Source organism: Gopherus flavomarginatus, chromosome 3 (genome assembly GCF_025201925.1).
Source record: "Gopherus flavomarginatus isolate rGopFla2 chromosome 3, rGopFla2.mat.asm, whole genome shotgun sequence".
NCBI classification, from domain to species: domain Eukaryota; kingdom Metazoa; phylum Chordata; order Testudines; family Testudinidae; genus Gopherus; species Gopherus flavomarginatus.
In genome coordinates this window covers 154341728-154364655 of record NC_066619.1, presented here as the reverse complement: position 1 = coordinate 154364655, position 22928 = coordinate 154341728, and the positions used below count along the sequence as shown (strand labels likewise).

Here is a 22928-nt window from a genome sequence, read left to right as displayed (position 1 = left end):
TGAAAATGTGGTCTAGGCTTCTAAATCACTAGGTATTTTTGAAAAAACGATGCCCTTATTGACAATGTATGCATTGCTGGGTTTTTGAAGACACAGTTGTTAACCTGAGTTGTTCTAGGCGAACTATATTGTGACTGATTACAGCCAGGTACAGCTTTGATGGTTCTGGTACACATGAAGGTTCTGTAATCACTAATACAGAATCCTTAGAAGAATTTAGTTTTTACTTTTTTTTTCTGTTTAATCAATTGATATTTGCTATGTCTACAGTACACCTCTACCTTGCTATAACGCTGTCCTCGGGAGCCAAAAAATCTTACCGCATTATAGGTGAAACCGCGTTATATTGAACTTGATTTGATCTGCCAGAGTGCGCAGCTCCGCCCCCCCCGCCCCCGGAGCGCTGCTTTACCACGTTATGTTCGAATGCGTGTTATATCACGTGGCGTTATAACGGGGTAGAGGTGTATTTCAAGTAAATCTTGATTATTTCCCCATTGCCTCTGATAGTGTGTTTCCAAGGGTGACTCTCTTCCAAGGATTATACTCTCGAGGACTGCCAGTTGTTATTGTCAGTCCCCATAGAGACTGGCTGCCTGGCAGGACAGTGACTTATTAGGTTTGCCATAGTAACATTTTGTTTTTCCTGCCTTTCTTCCAGTTGCATTTGCTAAGGTTTGACTAACTGAAATCTTGTGGGATGTGAAGTGTATCCATTAGTATCTGAGCTAACTAGTAAACCCAATCCCGTTAGTGCATCTGTAAGATTCAACAGAATTTACTATGAGTTAGCCTTTGCTATTTGAATAGCTCTCTTAAGCCATGTCTATATGCACGTTATACCTATTTAATTATATCGGTATAGGTATACTTAGGAGGTATTCAAAGGTCTTAAGGAATTCCTAAAATTCAAAACTTTAGAACTGAGGCTTATGGGCAGTAATAGGAAGGAACCACAGAATCAGAACTGCTGCATTTGGTGATTTAATATAGATACAGGGGCGGCTCCAGGCCCCAGCACGCCAAGCGCATGCTTGGGGCGGCAAGCCGCAGGGGGTTCTCTGCCGGTGCCACGAGGGGAGCAGGCAGGCTGCCTTCTGAGGCTTGCCTGCGGAGGGTCTGCTGGTCCCGCGGCTTCGAAGCTGCGGGACCAGCGGACCCTCCACAGGCAAACCGCCAGAGGCAGCCTGCCTGCGGTGCTTGGGGCGGCAAAATCCCTAGAGCTGTCCCTGTATAGATAATTAGTGTTCTGCATATTTTTCGAAGTTTTAAAATCTCTGTGAATTTAAAGTAGTAAGCTACAGGAAATTTTTGTCAAATTTAGAGAGAGAATTTTAGCTTTTCAAAATGGTTTCTATATGGAATTTAATTCCCCTACTTGGTTGTTTTAGCTAAAGCTCTTCAGAAGAGATTATGGTATCCCAGTACGTACTACAGAATTAATCTTTGTATAGGCCTTAAATTTAGCCGGTAGTACAGAACTGTTGCTCTTATTTCATGCCTTACCTCATGTCTGTCCTGACATCAGGAATTTAATTTTGTTGTGACCTGTTCAGTTATTGCAGCAGTTTCATTTGGAAGGTTTGAGGTTGGAGTAGGGTTACCATACGTCCAGGTTGTCCTGGACGTGACCTCTTTCAGGGTCCTCCAATCTCTATCTGGGCAGATTTTTTAAATATGAACAAATGTCCGTGATTTTTCCTTGCTCGTCCTGAGCTGTAGCTCACGAAAGCTCATGCTGAAATAAATTTGTTAGTCTCTAAGGTGTTCTTTTTGCGGATACAGACTAACACGGCTGCTACTCTGAAATCTGGTAGAACTGCAATTTCTGGCATGCCCTAATAACAGCATGCACGTTTACTGGTTTGCTACCCTTACTTCTGTGCTGCTGCTGGTGGTGGCAGCACTGCTTTCAGAGCTGGGCAGACGAAGAGTGGTGACTGCTGGCTGACTGCCCAGCTTTGAAGGCAGTGCCATCGCCAGCAGCAGTGCAGAAGTAAAGATGACATGGTATTGATTGTTGAGTCGCTGAAAGGGATCCTACTTGTACAGCACAACTGCAGGCACACATCTGGTAAAGACTTTCATGGCTAGTTGATAAGCAATCAACCACTCTGAGAAAGATACACTTCCCAGAGAAATATGCTTGGGCACAATGGGAAGCAGCACAGTAAGAAAGAACTGACTGCATGGAAAAAAGTCCATTTAAATTTGATTTATATTTATTTTTGAGGCCATTACACTTGATATTTATAAATGTTAGATATTCAAAGTAGAAACTGTATAGTAAAAGCACTGGAACAAAGTATGTAAGGAGACTGGAATGTCTGTCATTGGAGGTTTTTAAGAGCTGGTTGGACAAACACCTGTCAGGATACTCTAGATAGGACTGGACCCAAAGTATGTACCTCATATAAGTCATCCAAACACCCAGGGCAGGCTCTTCCTAGGCACAGTATTAGAACCCACAAAGTATCATGTAACTTCGTCTCAAGTAAAGATCAAAACATTGCTATAATTTCAAGATGCTTTAGCCAATTCTCTCACTCTGTTTTTGATAATTCAAGATTTTTCACCATCAGAGGTTAAGAAGTTAAAAGTGGTCTTCACCTTATGCACCCAGATACCTTTTTCTTCACTGTCTTTTCTATTTGCTATAAGTATTCTTTATTTCCCTATCTTCTTTCTCTGGTTGCTGCTGTTTTGTAATTAATGAGTGAAAGTCACATTGTTCTGAAATGGAAATTTGTAAATGCTTCATGGAAAGACTCAAGTGACTGTTTCCTTCCTTCCTCGAGGGACATTCTTAAACAACATTTAAAAAAACCCTCACTTTAAGACCAAACATATCACACACAGGGGCATGACGAGTTGGCAATCAAGAACTTGAATATATGTTATGATGCATTTGACCTGGTGTTGTCAGATTTGCCATGCAGAATGCGACAGTTGCAGCTGTCAATTAAACTTCCATTGTAACCCTCTGTTTCCAGTCTGAAAAATTCTCTTTCAGGACTAAACTTCTCCACAGTGGCTGTCAGCGCAAAGGAAAGAATGAAGGAAAGCTGATCAATGGAGGGTGAAAACTAGGGTGACCAGATACCAAATGTGAAAAAGCGGGATGGGGGTGGGGGGTAATAGGAGCCCATATTAAAAAAGCCCCAAATATCAGGACTGTCCCTAGAAAATCGGGACATCTGGTCACCCTAGTGAAAACAGACACTTTTTGAAGGCAATTTTGCTCAATTTTTGCCCCAAACTCAAAGTGGTGACTGTTTGCACCCCAGGCACTGGCCCTGGTGCGTGCCATACGGGCTGCAGAGCTGGACTGAGTTGAAAAACAAGGGGGTGGGGGGGTGCTCGATGCCCCTTGAAGCGCCCATTCAGCGAGCGACACGCTCGGCGCTCAGCACCTTCCCCTCCTCGGTCGCTCTGTAATCGATTGATTTTTGGCTCGCACGCCGTGCGGGGCTGGAGGAAGGAGAGAGCCGCTTAGCCTGCCCCGCCCTCCCCCCCACAAACAGCCAATGCGGAGGCAGGGCCGTTCCGCTCGCTGACAGCCGTTGGCCCTGGCGGGCACCCAGACATCCCGCGGAGGAAGCGATGTGACACGCGCCAGTGACGTCATCGCGCTCTATAACTACTCCCCGAGCCCCGCGCGCCAAATTCGAACGCGGTAACCGGCGAGCGCGCGAGAGCTAGAGCAAAGGCTGAACATCGGCAGCACCCGTCCGTCCGTAGCAGCGTCTCCATGGCCACCCCCCCCAAGCGCTGCCGGGCCCAGCGCGGCGTCAAGAAGATCGCCATAGAGGGCAACATCGGTGAGATCCCGCCGCGCCCGCCTGGCCCGTCCGGGACCAGCGCTGAGGAGCCGCCGTTCCTCACCTGTCCCGCGACGGGCCTGCGCCGCCCTCCCCTGAGGTGACCCACCGCCGTCCCTCGGTCCTTGGCGGGAAGCGCCGGGACCTGCCCTGAGTACTGCGCCAGCCGCTGCCGTCCTGGGGCCACCTGCCCAGGCAGCCTCCTCCCGAGCCCGCCCGGTAGCCAGCGAGCGGGTCATGGCGCGAAGCGGGGGCCGGGCTATGGGCCGCTCGGGTTTTTATCGATTCAGCGGCTAAAATCCTTTGTTTCAAACAAGCCCTCGGGATGTTCTGGTTCCCCCTGTAACGCTGCAAGACTGGGGGGGGGGGGTGTTATCTTTTGCTACGGCCACGTTCTGCTGGAGCCAAATGTGTTTCCTACTGTGCTATTCTTGCCAGACTTCTGTGAGTGGGGGCATCAGGAATGTTTGTGCAAGCAGACAGGATCAGCTCAGATCCTTCCTGATACATACTGATCGCTGTCTCCTACTCCAAGCTAGTCTCCTGGCCGTTTCTGTTTCTCAGGATTTTCCATGGACTGAATTTTATGCTAGTGAAGAGGAAGTTTAACCTGCTCTGAAGGCCAGGGTGTGCCTCTGGCTGTTCTGTGACAGGATGAGCTAAACCTTTTTGGCCTCAGACATGTAGGATTGAGATCATAATTTCCTATGGTTCCTACTACCTCACCTATCTATTGCTCTGCCAGCTCTTGGTAGCCTTATTCTCATTTTAATGTCCTTTTTTTGTTTTGAAACACTCCGTTTTTTTGCTTTGTGGCAGACTAATCTCCTGGCTTTGTAACTGATGCTCCTTGTGGACAAATGACACCATGCCTTGGTAACTTTACCAGGGAGACTACCAGTTGCCCTTAAATTTCTTAATTAAAAGCTTTCTTACTTGCCTGAAAATAAGTTAGAAGAAAAATTAGGTGGTGCACTCTGGAAAAATTAAATTTACTTTTAAAAATTAACTAAACAAAAAGATGAAGTAAGATGTGTCGGTAGTACCTAAATGTCACTTCACCTAGAATACTAACATAGAGGAAGATTGTCTTTACTAGGTGTATTTTTAACCGATGTTAAACTAACCCATGTTAAAATAATGAAAACAAGGCAGTTGTTGTTTTTTTTAACCCATATTAGTTACTCAAAGTAAACTCTAGGGGAAGCCTTTGGTTTACATTTTTTCTCTACGGAAGACAAGGTCCAAGCATCTTGAGGCACCTGGGTGTATTGATAGAAAACATTGTCACAGTGACAAATGCACACATTAAAATATAAATCAGAAAATGCAGAAGTTTGAAGTCTACAGGGACAATAGTTTGTCTATGTTGCCAATACATAGTATTGTATAGGATATGAACTTAAGGTGCTAATAACTTACATTACATGGGCACTTATAAAAGAAGTGAATGAGCAGTTCATTCCTAGATTCAAGCATTCAGACATAAAATTTTCTGCAGTGCATGCACAGTTGCCAGTTTCCATTAATTAATAACTTAATGTCTAGTTTTTCAGACTTGCTTAGTGAGTATAATTCATGTACTAAGTTTAATGTTCATCCATTAACATTTAACATTTGAAGTTTGACAATAGCGAGTAGTTGTTTTTTCACTATTACAGAAAAATGGCAAAAATTATTTTTCTGGTTTTTTTCTGAAACTATTATCTTTGCTTAGCAGTCATGAATTTTTCCAGAAAGTTATGAATAATTAAGAAGTAATTAGTGAAAATTGTTCTGTGACATTAAGTATAGCATTTCATTCCAGGTGACTAATATAGTGATGTATTTAATGTAAACTTTTCCCCCTCATTTTAGCTCCACAATGAACATTAGCTTCTCTCTTTAACATGTTCTCGCATGCTTCTGCTACTCTGCTATAGAATATAGTCTGCACACAAGGTCAGGGTCAGGTTATATTTTCAGAGATTTTACAGAAAATGTAATATTTACAGAAAATATTATACAGCTGATGGTTGTTACAGACAAGGGGAAAAAGAGATTTGTTTGATCTCATTGGCGTTGTTCCAAGACCTAATCTACATATGGATGCTGTAATATTGTAGGAGGAGAATGTATTGGGGAGGTCTTTCCATGAAACCAGTGATGCATTGGAAGCGGACGTTGCATTTGATGGAACCTGGAAAATAGTGTCTAGTGGCTAACAACCACCTCCATTACTTTCTGACTGTCGTATTTATTGTGCTCTTTTCCAACAGCGGCAGGAAAATCGACATTTGTGAATATTCTCAAACAATCTAGCCAGGAATGGGAAGTTGTTCCTGAGCCTGTAGAAAGATGGTGCAATGTTCAAAGCTGCCAAGAGGATGATGAGGTATGATGATAGCCTTTGATTTTTACTGAGATTAGTATTTCATATTATTTGTCCATTATTGAGCAAGGAGAAACTTCTTTGGGATCAAGGCCTCTTCTACACTAATTAATAAAACAGTAATAAAAATATGACCTGTGTGTGTATGTGTGTGTATATATATATACATATACATATACATATATACACACACACACACCTGTAATAGTAACAGTTTCATCAACTCTCATCATATTCATTTGACTTCCTTTCACCTTTGTAGGTTTTGACCCTTATTAAGCAAGCCTGTGATGCTCAAATGGAATGTGTGTTTACACTCATGCATGTTTAAGAGTAGGTATGGGGAGTGTAATAATCCTTTCGGCTGTATAGACTTAGAAGTGTATCACAGAGTAAACATTATTTATACCTAATCAGCACAAATAATGGAAAAATGCCAGTCCTTGCTTGCGCAGCCTCTCCCACTTGGGCACCGCTGGCTTTCTCTATACTGGCACTTCACTGGCAAAATGTTTGTCGCTCAGGGGTGTTAAAAAACCGCACATACCAGAACGACAAAAGTTTTACTGACAAAGTGCCGGTGTGAACAGCGCTTTGTCAGCAGGAGAACTGCTGTCGCTCATGTGGGGTGGAAATTTTTTGTCGGCAGGAGAGCTCTCTCCTGCCGACAAACAGCAGCTACACTGTGTGCCTTTTAGCATCACGGCTGTAGCGGCACAGCCATGTCACTAAAAGTTGTGTAGTGTAGCCATAGCCTAGAACACGACAAGGAAGTATTCAAAAGACACAGCTCAGATTTGGTGAAAAAAATTTAGAATACTTCAGATGTTCCAGGAGATATCTTCTGAAACCTTTGGCAAAAGAATGTGAACTGTTGACTAAATTGTTTATATAATCTGGTTTTGATTTTGATTTTTGCATTCTAAACCTGGATCTATCACTATTTCAGCTTGCTTCATGGCTGCCACCTAATGGCACAAGTCATAATATCTGTGCACAGTAGTGCTATCACTGAGACATAAAGGAACTTTTTCAAGTGTAAAAAATAGTACAGTGCATTTTGACGCACTAAACAAAAGTTTTAAACAGTGAAGGCATTTGCCTCATCTACCATTTATGGGGAAAAGTATGTGCTTGTTGTTGTACTAGATCATCCAAACTAAGCAACTTTTCACAGCCCTTTTGGATTGCAATGAAGAAGTTTTTGGAGATGAATGCTCATAATGGTTGAGATTCTCGAACTGCCTGTTTCAAGTCAAGGGCTGGTATCTATGGCCATTGATGTGGTAACATTACTTGTAGCCAAAAAACAGCTGCCTATAATAAAATTATGCTGTGGAGTTTAGCTTTGACATATAGCATTTTTGACTGAGAAATTTAAAACTGAAATGCTAACAATCTAACTATAGTTTTACAGCTAATTAATAAGGAAAGTTTAAAAGAAAAAGTGAATATTGCTTAATTGTGTAACTTAAGCAGATATGTTTGCTTTTATAATAGAAATGTAGCCCTGGAAGGAATCTCAAGAAGTCAGTAGTTCACCTCCCCTGTGCTGAGGCAGAATTAAGTATGCCTAGACTATCCCTGACAAGTGTTTGTCCGGGATAGTCTAGGTAACTAGTGAGCATATATGCGTATTAAACATATTTATATGCTCACCTTAAGACAGATGAGAGCAGTGTGTTCTAGTGGTTAGAATACAGGCATGGGAGTCAGACCTGGATTCTGTTACCCAAGGCCACACAACAGGTTGGTGGCAGAGTTGGGAAGTTTCTGCTCCTCAGTTTCTCTGTTTATAAAAAATTGCCTGTGTACTCATTTTATAAAAGTCCTTAGAGGCAAGCCATCACAGAAGTGCAAAATAGTAATTATCTTTAGTAAGCTTTCTGATGTCCACATTACGTAGTCCATTTTCAATTGTACCTTTGTGAAATCAAAGCCACTTAAACAAAACAAAGGCACTCCTTTCCACTCTACCCCCGCTCCCCACACACAGTAGAAGGATTATGACCAGATGAAATTTGTAATTTTCTTTATATAGCCCTATGTCACAAAATGTATATTCCTCCCACCCTTCCACAGTCTTATTACTCAAACAGATAAAGGCATTTTATTTAAAATTTCCACATAAATAGAGCCTTTGGGAACAGACTAAGCATAAAGCATATTGGGCTGAAATATGTGTGTGTTTTGGAAAGCTGTTTGGTTTTTAAGTTTATAAAAACACAAGGTTTTAATGGAGGCTATGCTGTGACCTTAACTATAGCAGGCACTAAAAGCAGTTACTACAATACTTTGTGTTTATATAATGACTGCCTTCCAAGGATATCAAAGCACTTTACAAACATCCACATGAGGTGGGGAAGTATTCTCTATTTTTCATGTAGGGAAATTGAGGCATAGAAAGGTTAAGTGACTTGCCAAAGGTCACATATTTAGGCAGTGGCAGATTCTAGATTAAAGCCCAGTATTCTGCATTTCAAGTGCTGTGCTATTAGCTCCTGAGCCATGCTTTTTTCCTTAGAGTCCAAACACTGAAATTTTGTCAAGAAATTATGGAGTAAATCATTTTGCTGCCACGTCCATTTGTACAAACTAAGGGCTTTGTGTTTGAATGTCAGGTCATCTTTACTAGAAAAGCCGTAAAGCACACAGTGCTCATGTCCCACAGTTAAGTTTTGTTTGCTGAATTTGCATGCAGTGGCATTTCAGCTGCTGTTGATACAGGACAATAAAATTAAATAACATCATCTAAAGGTAACTCATTCTGCTAAGAGAGGAAGATATCTAATTCTGTGCATAGGGGAATATGTTCTTGTCCTCATATGACATGTTTAGAGTATATATAGCTATCTGCTTAGCTGCAGACATGACATCTGTTATCAAGTGAACTATAACAGATGACACGTGCTAAGCCAGCTGAATATTAAATTTAACACTGCTGTGTTAGAGCAAAAGGAGTTCTTGCAAGTGTGGGATTGGCTTTTTGTACTGCCAGCTCTTCATTTTGTTTAAAACATTGTTTGTAAATAGTGACTAAAAACTCCTGAGACTGCCAAGCATTTTAAACGCTGGAGGCTGAAAGTATCCCATTTCACTCATATCCATAGGCTTTTTTTTTTTCCCCCTAAAAAACGCTGTTGCCAACAATGGCTTCACCAAAGATAGCCAAGAGATAGTGGAGACTAACCTGTGGAGCTCCACCAGGAATAGCAACAAAGAAAAAAGGCTAATGTAGACACAGTAGTTCTTGAAATTGACATGGGTTGAAGCTGTTCCTCAAAGAGAAGCTGACATGCCTTGGGAATATTTGTTCAAAAGAAACAATTTGCCATGCTTCCAAAACATGAAATATACTGTCAAATGAGTAAGATGTTTCTAAAATGTTATAGTAACAGAAAGACAATGTGGCTGATGTAATAGCTTTTATTGGACCCACTTCTGTTGGTTGAATAAAAGATATTACCTCACCCAGCTTGTCTTTCTCATATCCTGTGAATAACGCTGACACGCGCTTGCGCACGCGCGCGCACACACACAATATTTTCTTCCTCTCATCTGGTCACTCTAGCTACAACAACCCTGAAAACAACAATAGGAACAGAACACTATTTATCCAAAACGCACAATTGTTTGCTGAATTTAAGTCAAGTGTTGAGGCATTTGACCTTTGGTGTTGTCATGGTATCTTTCCCCAATCTGAACCTTAGAGTCCAAAAGTTGGGGTACCAGCATGAATTTCTCTAAGCTCAATTACCAGCTTAGATCTGATACACTGCCACCACCCAAAAATATGTAGTGTTTTGGGGCACTCTGGCCCCCCCAAAAACCTTCCCTGGGGACCCCAAGACCCAAATTCCTTGAGTCTTACAACACAGGGGAATAAACCATTTCCCTCCCCTTCTCCTTTCTTCCTCCCAGATCTTTCCCGCCCTGGGTACACTAGGAGATCACTGTGATTCAAACTCCTTGAATCACAACACAGAGAAATCAGGTTGGTCCCCCCCCTTGGGTTATCCTGGAGAGATTGTTTCGATTCACGGAGCTTGAATCTGACTAAGGGATTCCCCCTTCTCCCTTCCGCTTCCCTGTTAAGAACACACTCAATTCCCTTGAGCCTCAACAAGGGGAAAAAATCAAACAGGTCTTAAAAGCAAAACTTTTAATAAAAAGAGAGGAAAAAAAGTAAAAGTTATCTCTGTAATTTAGATGGTAAAAGTTACAGGGTCTTCCAGCTTATAGACACAAGAAAGAAGCCTCCCCCCAGCAAAAATACAATTTAAAATACTTCCAGCAAACTACACATTTGCAAATACAGAAAACAATCAAAAGACTATAACCACCTTTCTTACTAAATACTCACTATTCTGAATATATAAGAGACTGTAGCAGGGAGATTGGCAAGAAACCTGGTTGCACGTCTAGTCCCTTCCAGGACCCAGAGAGAACAAAGCAAAACCCAAAAAAACACAAACAAAGGCTTCCCTCCACCGAGATTTGAAAGTATCTTGTTTCCTGATTGGTCCTCTGGTCAGGTGTCCGGTTCACTGTTTGTTAACCCTTTACAGGTAAAAGAGACATGAACCCTTAACTATTTGTTCATGACAGGTGTCTCATGCCTTGCAGTATGCCTGAGGTGAATATGATTTGCAAACTCTTGCGTAAAATCTTCCCCATAGGTGAATAAAGTTAAAATGCTGCACAGTTTATAATTGTTTTCCCAAATAAAAACCGGTTGTGTTGTGCTCTCTCCCACTATGCCCCAATGTTACAGGGGGTCTCAGAAAAGTGCGGGATGCAATTTGTAGTGTGTTTCAACACCCCAACACAACAAAGGGAGTTAAGATGTGTGCAAATGACACATGCACTTATAAATGGAGATTAAGAGTAGATGGCGACAATTCTAGCCCTGAAAAAAGAGACTAGGCCATTTTGTCATGGTAAGCAATTTTGGGCATTTTAGAAGTAACTTTGGTAAGTTGGACCCCATAATGATTGGATGACTTACTTTTGTTAAAAATAGGAGCTGACGATGTCACAGAAAAGTGGGGGGAATGTGCTCCAGATGATGTACGAGAAACCGGACCGGTGGTCTTTCACCTTCCAGACGTATGCTTGCCTGAGCAGGATCCGGGCTCAGCTCAAATCCCTCAATGGGAAAATCAGAGAAATGGAGAACCCTGTGGTCTTCTTTGAGCGATCTGTGTATAGCGACAGGTATGTTTAATTTGCGGACACTTGGCTGAGTAGGAGAATCCTTGTAATGTCTAGAAAGAAGACGAGCTTTCATAAGCACTTCAGAACCAGTGATTTGAGGTTACGATATCAGTGAATCCATGGTTCACTTTCTTTCTGTATTATTGTACAATGAGGTCATTTTACCAGCTCAGACAATAACTTTGTTCTGTTAACTGAATTATATTAAATATATGTTATTTTCTGTCCTCTTAAAGGCAAGGGCAGGGTTGAGGGGAGAAAGAAGAGCAAATTCTACATCTCTCACGAACTTGTTATTCCCATGTTCTATGAGCTGCTGTATCTTTGCTCCTAAGTGTTGTACCTTTCAGTCTCTCGTTGCCGGGGTTAGAACTTCACTATTGAGTCCCATGTCAGCAGTTTTTGAGTTAATAGTGCATGAGGATAGTCTTAGCCAGTTTCCATGGTGTGACAGATTTCAGTGGAGGAACTGTGTATACAGGCCTAAATGCTCTTGTTGCAGTCTCCAAAAAGTGGTGAATCTAGCAGAGAGGTAATAGAGCATATGTCTGAACATGGCAGCTATGCATGACTCTATGGGAAACTGCAACTGAAATAGCATGGGGAAGGGGACCAGGTGGGTGGCAAGACTGCAGCCGTCTAGAAAGAGAGCAAAGGGTTAAATATAATCTAGTAATAAGATCACCTGACTCCTTCAGGTGAGCCAGTGGAACAAAACTGTTAAGTTTTAGCAAAACTATTCATGGACAATTGAGTTTTTTGCAATCTAAACATCAGGCTACAAAATTAACTCATCCATTTTTTTTCTAATATTGCAGAGCATATTGAACTGGATACTTAAATAACATGACTTACATTTCCTCCTTGTTCGATAAATCTTTTGGGTTTTAGGTATATTTTTGCATCTAATTTATATGAATCTGATTGCATGAATGAGACCGAATGGACAATTTACCAAGATTGGCATGAATGGATGAATAAGCAGTTTGGTCAAAGCCTTCAACTAGATGGAATCATTTATCTCAGAGCCACTCCTGAGGTGAGAAATAAAACTTTATGAATTTAGCAAGAATGAGAGTGCGATCAGATTGACCAATCTTAAACTCTGAGCCTTGCCTATAAATCTTTGCCTACATGAGCGTAGAACTATTTTGCCAGGTTGCAATCCTCAATACTCCATAGAAAGTGGTGTATTTTTAAGGTATCCACAAAACCACTGTTTTTTTTGAGAAATCTGTTACTTTCAAGCAAATCTTCAGCCCAAGCTGTCTGTATCAGAATCTTTAAACTTCTGACTTCTCATGTTGAAACACCAATGCCAGGCATGTTACCTAGTGGCAACACAGCTGTCTGGGAAATAAAGTTAGGGCAGAGAAAGTGGACTTCTGTCCAGGAAAATGCCTAGAAATAATATTTTTCCTATTTATATCATCAAGGATCTTAAAGTGCTTTACATATATTAGTAAAGCCTCACAATGCTCCTGTGAGATGATACTCTTTACAGATAAAGAAAACTTGACGCATAGAGAGATTAAGGGTACTATGGCTGTTCTGCCTGAGAAGGTAAGATGACTTGGGTTCAGAGCTCAGCCACTTTGCCAAAAGAACACAGGACTAGGGCAGGGAGCAATGTACTAAAAACCACACACTGGATGGAGATTACAGTGGAAATTCCTTGGCTTTTGGGTCACAGATGGTTATCAGAAGTGCTTCTTTCTGGCTCTCAATCATTCTGAAGCCCATCCCGATGTAGGCCTTGCTGCCTCATTTGCCTTGTTTGTCCATAAGTTCTCTAGTATTCAGGTTCTTGTCCTTTCTGATGTGGTTTGTGTGATATGTAGGTGTAGCTGTTGCTGATCTAGTCAATGTTAAAAGCTGTTTGGAAAACCTGGGCTGGAGGAGAGATGGGTTTCAAATTTTCCTGTTGTCTGTCAATATAGTTTTGACACTTTTTATTACCAGCCCTTGTCAGTATTCATTTCCTATGCAAATATCTTTACTGCTGCATTGAGAAGGGGCATTTGCTGTGCAAGGTGGCCTGTTCCTGACTCCTTATGTCTGGATGCATACTGTATTTAGTGATTGACACTGGCAAGGAGAGAATTGTTGAGGCTGCTTGCTCCCATATAATGCCATGTGAGTGTTTACTTTTTTGACTGTGATTATAGGCCCATCTGTTCTGTGACAAGGGGAAAGTATGGCCGTAAGCAACTTGTCTAAGGTCACAATCAGAGGCAAAGCCAGGAATAGTACCCAGATGTCTTAATTTCCAGTCCTTTGCTATAAACATTTAACCACAGTTAAGACTGTTGGGCTGCTCTTTCCATATTGCACTTTTCCACTACTGCTGTAACTATTCCTTAGGGGGAAGAATGCTCTTTTTCGGAATCCTTTGCCAGTCCGGGACACATTTCTTGATAAGAGTAGATAAGAGCAATGTCAAAGTATTTATGAATGGAGGGATACTCTCACTTTATAGAGTAATCTACAGCATATAAGGGATGATGTAGATTTGGCTTGATCGCTCTCTGTGGGCCTTAGCAAAGCCAATAGAACAACTTGGAGCTATTGTGTGACTTAACTGGTCATCTGTACAGGCAGGATTTAACATGTCTAATATATTCCTGGAAATTTTAGGGACTGCTCTTCACATCTTTTCAAGTCTTCCTGCATCTGTGTGTTTAAAGATTGCTCTGGGTAGTGCTGATATGTCAAGGGATACTTCAATTTTCTTGACTCCTATTTTGTGACAAGGCAAACAAACCTTGCATTTACTCTCTTCCTAAGCTCAGGTAATGCTAGATTGGGGACGGGGAAGGGTGTAAGGCAACACTAGCATTGAGGATCATGAAAATTCCAGTGTTCAAAGTTCAATTTAAATTAGAATATCCCCATAATTAGTATAATACCTATATGAATAAAGAATATTATAGTATCATGTACAAAACAGACTCTTAAGTTTACAGTAAGCATCTTTCTTGCAAATATAGTACCCTGTGTAATTGTAAAAAAATATATAAGTGCCCTTCCCTTTGTGCACATTGTCTCAAAGGCACTTAGCTTTTGGCATCTAGTATTACAACATCGCAGAGCCCTGTGTGTTCATTCTTCTGAATCCCACACACCATGTTATGTTTTCATATTTGGCCTTGAATTTTATTTGTTCCTTTAAAGTATGACTAATTTGTGTATTTACATCTTGTGAAAAGATAACTCCGTAATTATGATCAGGGTTTGCAGTGAGTACACAACCAGGTGAAAAATATAAGAACATGAAAGAAACAGTGTAAACTAAAGACAGACATACGTTAAAATCCTTTCAAATAATACTTTAGATTAATAAAATCAAAAGAACTTTAAAAATCCAGTATACTTTTAACACCATTTATGCTGTTGACTTTTTCCATTTCTTTCAGCTAGGACATTGTATCTAGACCAGTCAAGTGCACTTCTTTCACTGAACGTACTAGCATAATGCTGTGGTGTTTGAGTTATATCACTACAGGGGAATAGCTAAACAAAAAGTTTGAATTGCCCCATTACCACCACCAAATATCAAGCCACTGACACATTCTATTCTTACTGAGTTTTGCAATCTTAGCATTTTAAGAAAATCTCAGGTTTTGGCCTGAATTATTTGAACATGCTACTTTAAACCTGTAGATACTTGGATAAGCTATAGACACGCTTCATAGTAAGAGTGATTGGCAAACTACTATTTACGCACTGGACCAAGAGTCAAGAATTCTTGGTTCTATTGTTGGCTCTCCCACAGAGTTGATCTGTGATATTGAGCTAATTTGATTTCTCTGTGCCTGGTTCTCAATTCATAAAGGTTTTTTTAATTGAATTTTTGCCCCTTTTTGCTGTTTTATTATTTATAGAGAGAGCTAAAAGATGTGTGTTGAAAAATACTCTTATTTTTCATTTTACAATAATCAGGAATTTCAAGTTTGGCCTTCCCTTGTTTTGCCAAAGGACCTCTTGGTGGGCTCCAAAGATATTTTCTGAACTCTCACCTTCATTGGAGTGTTTGGGGTTGCTGAGACACCATTTCTCCCAAGGGCTCATGAGCCTTTGGAATTAAGTAGATGTCAGCAAAACAAACAGGTTTTAAACAGGCTGACTAAAAATTCCTTTTCTTCAACTCTTCACTCTTCTGATGTCATAATCATAGTTCTCCAAAAACTAGATAAGACATGAATTTCTGATGCTATGGAGACTGTTTTCTTCTGCCTTTTGTTTTAACTGTTTTGGCTCTCTTCATACACCATAATAAAGGGCACAAACCCATCTCTTTTGCATATAACCTATAAAAGATTATAAAAAATAATCTCATGGCAATACTCTTTGATATCTTCTGATAAAAGGTGCTATAAGTGCAAGGTAATATGAGTAAATACCTTTTGTAAATAAAAGTCAGCAATAAAACTTTTCTGCGTATCACAAGGTCTGAAAAATCAAAAAATGTTGTTGGAACTTTTAACTGAACCTGCCCCTTTACACATCACTTCCTTATTGTATGGAGTACTGAAAAAAACACCTTTTTTTATTAGCATCCTGGGGTTGCAGGATGAACTTGAACTTTTGTTTTATATTTTGCCTTTAAGTGAAAGATTTACCTTTTGAATTTTTGAATCCACAATGGCAACAATAATTCTCAAGAATAGTTGTTCACATTCCCCAATTAAAAGGATATAATCAAGTGAACCTGTAAGTTCCAATGATGAAGAACTAATGCAAAGTTTCTCTTTATATTGTTTTTTTTACCATTTTTCTGCCAGTTAACCAACACCACCTCATTGGCCTCCATCAGCTAAACATGGAAGAGTCTTTCTGTACTCCCAAAGCTCATTCACTAATATAAGGGTGGTAATCTTTGGTAGGAGTGTAGGGTATTGGGATTTAAAAAAAAGCTTCAGGGGGTTGAAAATAAATTGGACTTTAATTCTTCTCTTGTAAATTGGTCCACTTCTTTTCTTTCTGCTTCTAGAAATGCTTAAATAGGATTTACTTGCGTGGAAGAGATGAAGAACAAGAAATTCCTATTGAATATCTGGAGAAACTTCACTACAAACATGAAAGCTGGCTTCAGCATAGAACATTGCGGTAGGCTTTTTTCATTTTGACAAATGCATGCCTGGAAACGTTTGATAGTGAAGGTGTTTGCCAGTGTCTTTCCACAAGGTTTCAAATAAGACTTCAGTTGTCCTTGAAAATGTCAAACCATGATGGCTTTTAAAAACCAACTATCTTATGCATTTGGTTTTCTTATACTATATCTGTAAATGTCTTATTGGGCTCAGTCTCACAGGGTGTTGAACATCATTTGTGGGTCCAGGATGCCCTTCAATTCACGTTCACCTCAGCTGGAGCTTAGAGCATTCAGCAGTTTGCAGAACTGAGTTCACTGGGATACGTAGCCTGGACATTACTGAAGTCACTTGGAGGTGCTGGTCACTCAGCACACTGTAAATACAAGGTTATTTATTTAGGAGTCTAACCAAGGAATCTAGCTTTAGATTTAAAAATTATGAATATAATTTTAAGCTCTGCAGTTCTCCCAGTCTGAAAGGTTTTCATTGTTAAGATTGCTTTGATGAAGACTTGATTTATTTTTACCTTGCAATTAATATAATTTCTCTCCTTTTTCCTATTCCTACACCCTTATTTCTATATAGGACGGATTTTGAATACCTGGAAGAAGTACCCATCTTAACACTGGATGTTAATGAAGATTTCAAAGGCAACAAAGACCAGTGTGAAAATATGATTGAAAAGGTAAAATTTAATAAGAAATAGCAACTTTTTGCTATTTAAACATGTTGATATACATTCAATACAAGATCACATTTATGTTGAAAGAAAACTATATATTTTGGGACAGTAGTCTGTAACTTCAAAACAGTCTCTCACCGTGTGTGTGTGTGTGTGTGTGTGTGTGTGTGTGTGTGTGTGTGTGTGTGAGAGAATGCATGTACATTCGCAAATATATGCACTTAGGGTCTCTGAGCAATACGAATCACTCCCCCATTCAGCCCACTACTATCACCACTTTGAGTCAGTAACTACATGTCTCAGTTCTGACCCAAAGCAGCAAAAGGAAAATATTGAGTAAATATATAAATCTTATTTGTGACACTGGCAGTATATAAGCCATTGAAAGACTGTAATTAAAAAAATAAAACTACTAATGCAGGGAGGAGATACATAAAATTATAAAACATACTTCACTGTTTACATATTAAGCATGGTTCTTAAACATTAAACAATCAAGTTTTCTTCGTTTATAAATGATGTTCCAGCTTGATGTTACACTGGTTAAATAATCTTGTGTGCTCTTAACGGAGAGAAACTGTTATGTTGCTGCCATTTTCTACAGTCATACACAACTACAAAAGTGTTTATTTAAAGAAGCAGACAAAAATGCCACTGAAAAGCAGTGTAGTAGGCTACTTTTCAAATTTAGTTTCTCAATTTGTTTGGGAAATAATGCGGAATATAAAATGGAGCTGTTGCATTTTTGGATCAAATATATTTCTTTGAGTAGTTTGGGAGAAACTAAGGTAAGGGTTTTGTTGCATCAATCTGATCTATTTCTTAGCTAATGAAGAGATCAGAAGGCATACAGAGGTGACCGATGTAGTGCAGGTGATGTACAAAACTTTTCTATACAGAAGAAAAATGCTGCTTTCCCTTTATTTCATGTTTAACACAGTACTGTCCTGTATTTGGGGTTTTCTTCATATTATTTTTTTTGGTCTCTGCTGCTGCCGCCTGATTGTGTGCTTCCAGTTACAAATGAGGTGTGTGGTTGATTGGTCATTTTGTAACTCTGGTGTACATAAATTTGAGATTCTACTGTGACTCTGATCCTGAAGAGCAAATTCTCAAATACAGTAGCTCTTCACTTAGTCGTCCCGGTTAATGTTGTTTTGTTATAACGTTGCTGATCAATTAGGGAACATGCTCATTTAAAGTTGTGCAGTGCTCGTCATTTGGCAGCCGCCTGCTTTGTCCACTGCTTGCAGGAAGAGCAGCCTGTTACAGCTAGCTGGTGGGTGCTTGGAACCAGGGTGGACCGACAGCCTCCCTATTAGCTCCCTGCTCCTCTAAGTTCCCTGTGCAGCGGCCACCCAGCAGGCTAGCAATTGTAGCTGTCCCTCCCCACACTGCCATGGGCTGCTCCTGCCCTCTGCCTTGTAGCTGGTCCCCAAGCCTTCTGCTTGCTGTGCAAGTTGTGGGGGCAGGGGGGGGAGGAGGTGGGCTAATGTCAGAGTGTCCCCCTCCCCCCTGCTCCTACACCCTGCTTATCCCTTTTTCTCCATATAGAGCAGGGTGGGGACACCTAACTCCCCCATTTGCATTAATTCTTATGGGGAAATTGGATTCACTTAACATCATTTCGCTTAAAGTCGCATTTTTTAGGAACATAACTACAATGTTAAGTGAGGAGTTACTGCAGCTGCATGGGAGCTCATTAGTGTTCATATATTTGGAATGTTTATTTTCTGAACTTATATACATGTTGAATCCATTCTTCTGTAACAACTTTAGATGTGATTTTAAAGAATCTTGTTGCAGTTTACGACAGTTTTCACATGTCTTAGAAACACTGAAGAATTCCACATCAGTATAATATGTGGCTTCCTGGGGTTCTGCACCTACTGAACTTCAGGAATCTTGGCTTTCTGCAACTCTGGCCACAAAATCACATACTTTGCCATGAGATTTTACTTCACCCAATAATTACACCTTGTACAGTATAAGGTAGTGGAGAGGTGAAAAGACAGTTCTCATAGATCTGTTTCATAAATACACTTAATTTGATTCAAAATATTTTGCTTCTTTTGCAGGTCAAGGAATTTTTGAGCACTTTATAATCCTTTTGAAGAGCAAACAGAATCAAACTGTTCCAAACATCTGTGAGATCAGAGCGTGGGTTCAAATTCGGCTTATAAGGTGTCTGACAAGGAGGGGTTCAGTGTTGTTGCTTTAACAAATTGTGAATAACAAACACACTTTTTGTAATATTTGTTTTACAAAATGTGTAGATTATTTTCATAAACCAGTGGGCCTATTCAGTGTTGTACAGAACAGTTTACAAGTTACCCAAGGTTACAAAGAGTCCCAGGAGCCCTTAATTACTACTCCTGTTTCTGATTAGAGAAATAAATTCCCATAGAACACTCTTCCTGTTTTGTCCCTAATTTGTTTTTAATTCCCATGTAGTTAGGGGTTTTATCAGAACTGGTCTCTTGTATTTTTCAGTGGAATTTGAGAGTCTGCAAGGGAAGTTGTACATTCTGAAGCAGCTTCGTCCCAATTAGGGGAAGAGAGGATATTGAGAGGAAGGGATTTCTGCTAGTGAGGGAATTAATTTACATAAAGTTCCAAACATCAAAGTACAAAAACGTGTTTTGATAATTCCGGTATATTGGTGGGACTTTGCCCAGAATTAGTTGGGTCAAAAACCAAACCTAAAGTATAATGCTCCTTCAACCAACTTGTCTGCCATTTTTGTGTCATTTTGTAAAGGTATTTAAGACTTTCCCTCTATTAGCACTTGGTTTTTTTATAACATTTCCTGTACAAAGTTATAAGATCTGTAGAAATTATCCCATAAGAAAAATAATTTCTATCTGAAATTTAGGAATCTCTTTGGTAGCCAGTAAATCCTTTTATTTCCTGCAGAGGCCAGCATCTGCTTGTTGAATGCTGAAATAGAAAGTAAAACTATGTAAGCTGTCTTTGGGTTTTAAATTGTGTATTTTAAATGTGATGTGAATAGACTTTTTTAAATGTTATCATGGTGGGAGTTGCATTGTTCTTACTTAGCAGTCTCCTGCTGTTTTAATTTCTTCTCTAACTAACTGTTGGACTTCCTGCAATGAAAAGGAGAGAACTTTGTGGAGCAGCCACTGTTTAATGCACTGATCTTTGTAATAGTGATTTTTCTTTCAAATTCTGAAAACGCCATCAACCATTTAGACACACATCTTGAAATATGTACTGTATTTTGTGCTGTATTGTTTTGCATTCAATACTTTTTCTTAATATGTAATTATACACTTGGCTTTTGAATGCAAATATTCTAATTTCACAGGATTTTATTATAATGGTGCTCATGTTCCCTGTCAATTTTGAGATAGAATCTCCTGTGTGACTAGAATCATGTTGGAAAAATAAAAATGGATAGAAACTGTTTTGCACTTACTAAATTGTTGGCTTTCAGTATCGTGTAACAGTTGTGCATAGATTGGCAATATCTGATATTCATATAGGAGCTGATCTGATGTCAATATATGTCAAGTTCTCGGAGGATATAAATTCACTAATATTTTTTTATATTGTGTTACTGAGTCCAGATTTCCCACACATGGAAAATATGGAAAATGAATTACTAATTCCATATCTTTTCCAGACTTGTCCAGGACTGCAGAGGCAAAAGGAGACATTCTAATATCGTAGCTCCAGAAACTTCATTTAAAGCCAGTGTCAGAGATCGATGAAGATTCAGTTTAGATTTAACTAAACATGCAGCAGAAACCTTGAAAGTATTCTTGCCAAATCTACACCAGACACTAGCAACCTATTTTTAACCAAGTTGCAATTATCTGTTAGGTTTCAGCTGCCAGGATTTAATACTTTGGCGTGATCATGTGAGGAGTATTGTTCAAAATCTTAGGATGATTAAGCTCTTTATGTTATCAGCAGGTCCAGGTTATAATTAATATTTTTCAAACACATTGCAGATTACATCAGTATTCTGGGGGAGATTGTATATAACCAGTTCCAGAATGCAATACAAAATCACTGAAACCCAAGTGAATTCAGAGGAGAAAGTCTCTGCAACTTATAAGAACAGTTTTAATTGCTGTGAATATAAGACTGTTTCAGGGCTTTGGTAGTAGCTGCACTGACAGCACTGGAAGGGAGGTTATTAGTGCATAAAATAGATGCAGCGCAAACAACAGCAGATCATATTTGCCTACACTGTACTGTCTGTGCCTCAACTCTGACCTTAGAGGGGCCATCTCTAACAATGCAAGGATGATTCAGTCTGTGTCCAATCAATCCTTGGTCTCAGCTGAGGTTGACAATTAGAGCCCTGCTGGATTTTATGATTAAAAATTGTGTATATAACTGACCCCTTTTTGTTTCACTTACCTTACTGAGAGCTCTTCATGGCAGAGGTATGTATTCAAGTGAGCGTACACCTAGTATGACAGGGTGTAGATCCTGATTGAGGCTATGGAGTCTGTTGTTGTACACTTATTAAACAATGGAATGAATATACCCTTTTATGCTGGAAAAAACAATCTGGTATGTCACAACATGCATTCTTACATTTACACAGTTGGCCTCATGTTAGTGGAATTGGGTGGAAAAAGGATTTACTTTTTAAGGATATTGTGGAAAAATGGATCAACTACTTTGTATTAAATATTGGTTTTCAGAAACTGCAGTGTGTTTTCCTTCAATGTTTTCAAGGATTTCCATCAGGCTGTCCCCTAGAGTCTTACACCAAGATTTTCAAAACATTTTTACATACCTAAGTGAACTGATAGTCAAAACATTTGACTATCAGAAACTACCTTGATTTCATGGGCAGCTATTGGGTGAAAATTAGGTGACACACAGGAGCCTAACTTTAGTGTCCTGTTTCTAAAAATCTTGGCTTTACCAAATAGTGTTCTATTTTTTCCTCATAAACTGGGGGGAAATTTTAAACTTGAACGTGATAGCAGAGGATATGAGCCTGATTAGCTTTGAGTGTTGCTTTTTCTTATTGCTCCTCTTTCATGGCATCCTGTCCCTTCCAAAATGCAATCCTCAGGCAGGGACTAACAGTTATACCACACTTCACAATGAAATAGTAGAGGAGGACAAAAATGGGCATTAGGAATGATGTGGTCAGAGCTAAAAACATTTTAATTAAGAATTAAATCAAGATCTCCTTGTCAGTTATTCTCAAGAGTGACCAGTGGTTTTGATTTTAAAATTAATCTTTTTTGCATTATTGACCTGTTCCTGGCATGGACGTGACATGTCGTTTGATAGTTCACCACATTGTCTTCCTTGCCATGCTTAAAATCATTAAACGTTTCTGAAACAACCTGCTGTTGAAATGGTGCTTTTTAGGTCTTAAGTGTTTTATCCCGTTGCCTTCCTTCGCTTGAGATAGTGACCCAGGGTGGATTTGTTGATTCATTTAATACTGAACATTTCAACAAGGCCTGAATATAAAATTGGCATGTAGAATTAATTGTAGTCTTTTTCAGTTAGGATGCAGTTACAAATATTAATAGCAGGTAATATTTTAATCATTGTGCAAAATCATTTATTAGGTATTTATTTCAGAAATGCACGTTACCTCACTTTAACAGTGGTCCCTGTGTTTAGATTTTTAATGATGTGGGATCTAACTTCTATTAATAATACCTAGCTTTTGTATATTGCAGCTTCCTGTGTGCAGCACATTCAGTTTGGTGATAGAGTTACTGATTTTTTTGAAT

The 22928-nt window shown here is 39.6% G+C and overlaps 1 protein-coding gene across 1 annotated transcript; it reads left to right on the top strand.

Annotated features, from left to right (window-relative positions):
- Positions 1 to 3688: 3688 nt before the first annotated feature.
- On the top strand, positions 3689 to 21872 carry DCK (deoxycytidine kinase). The gene is made up of 7 exons (XM_050945062.1): positions 3689 to 3821; positions 6080 to 6195; positions 11216 to 11409; positions 12301 to 12448; positions 16403 to 16518; positions 17091 to 17190; positions 19266 to 21872. The coding sequence occupies exons 1-7, from the start codon at positions 3752 to 3754 to the stop codon at positions 19290 to 19292; spliced, it is 771 nt and encodes a 256-aa protein (XP_050801019.1). The 5' UTR covers positions 3689 to 3751; the 3' UTR covers positions 19293 to 21872.
- Positions 21873 to 22928: the final 1056 nt, after the last annotated feature.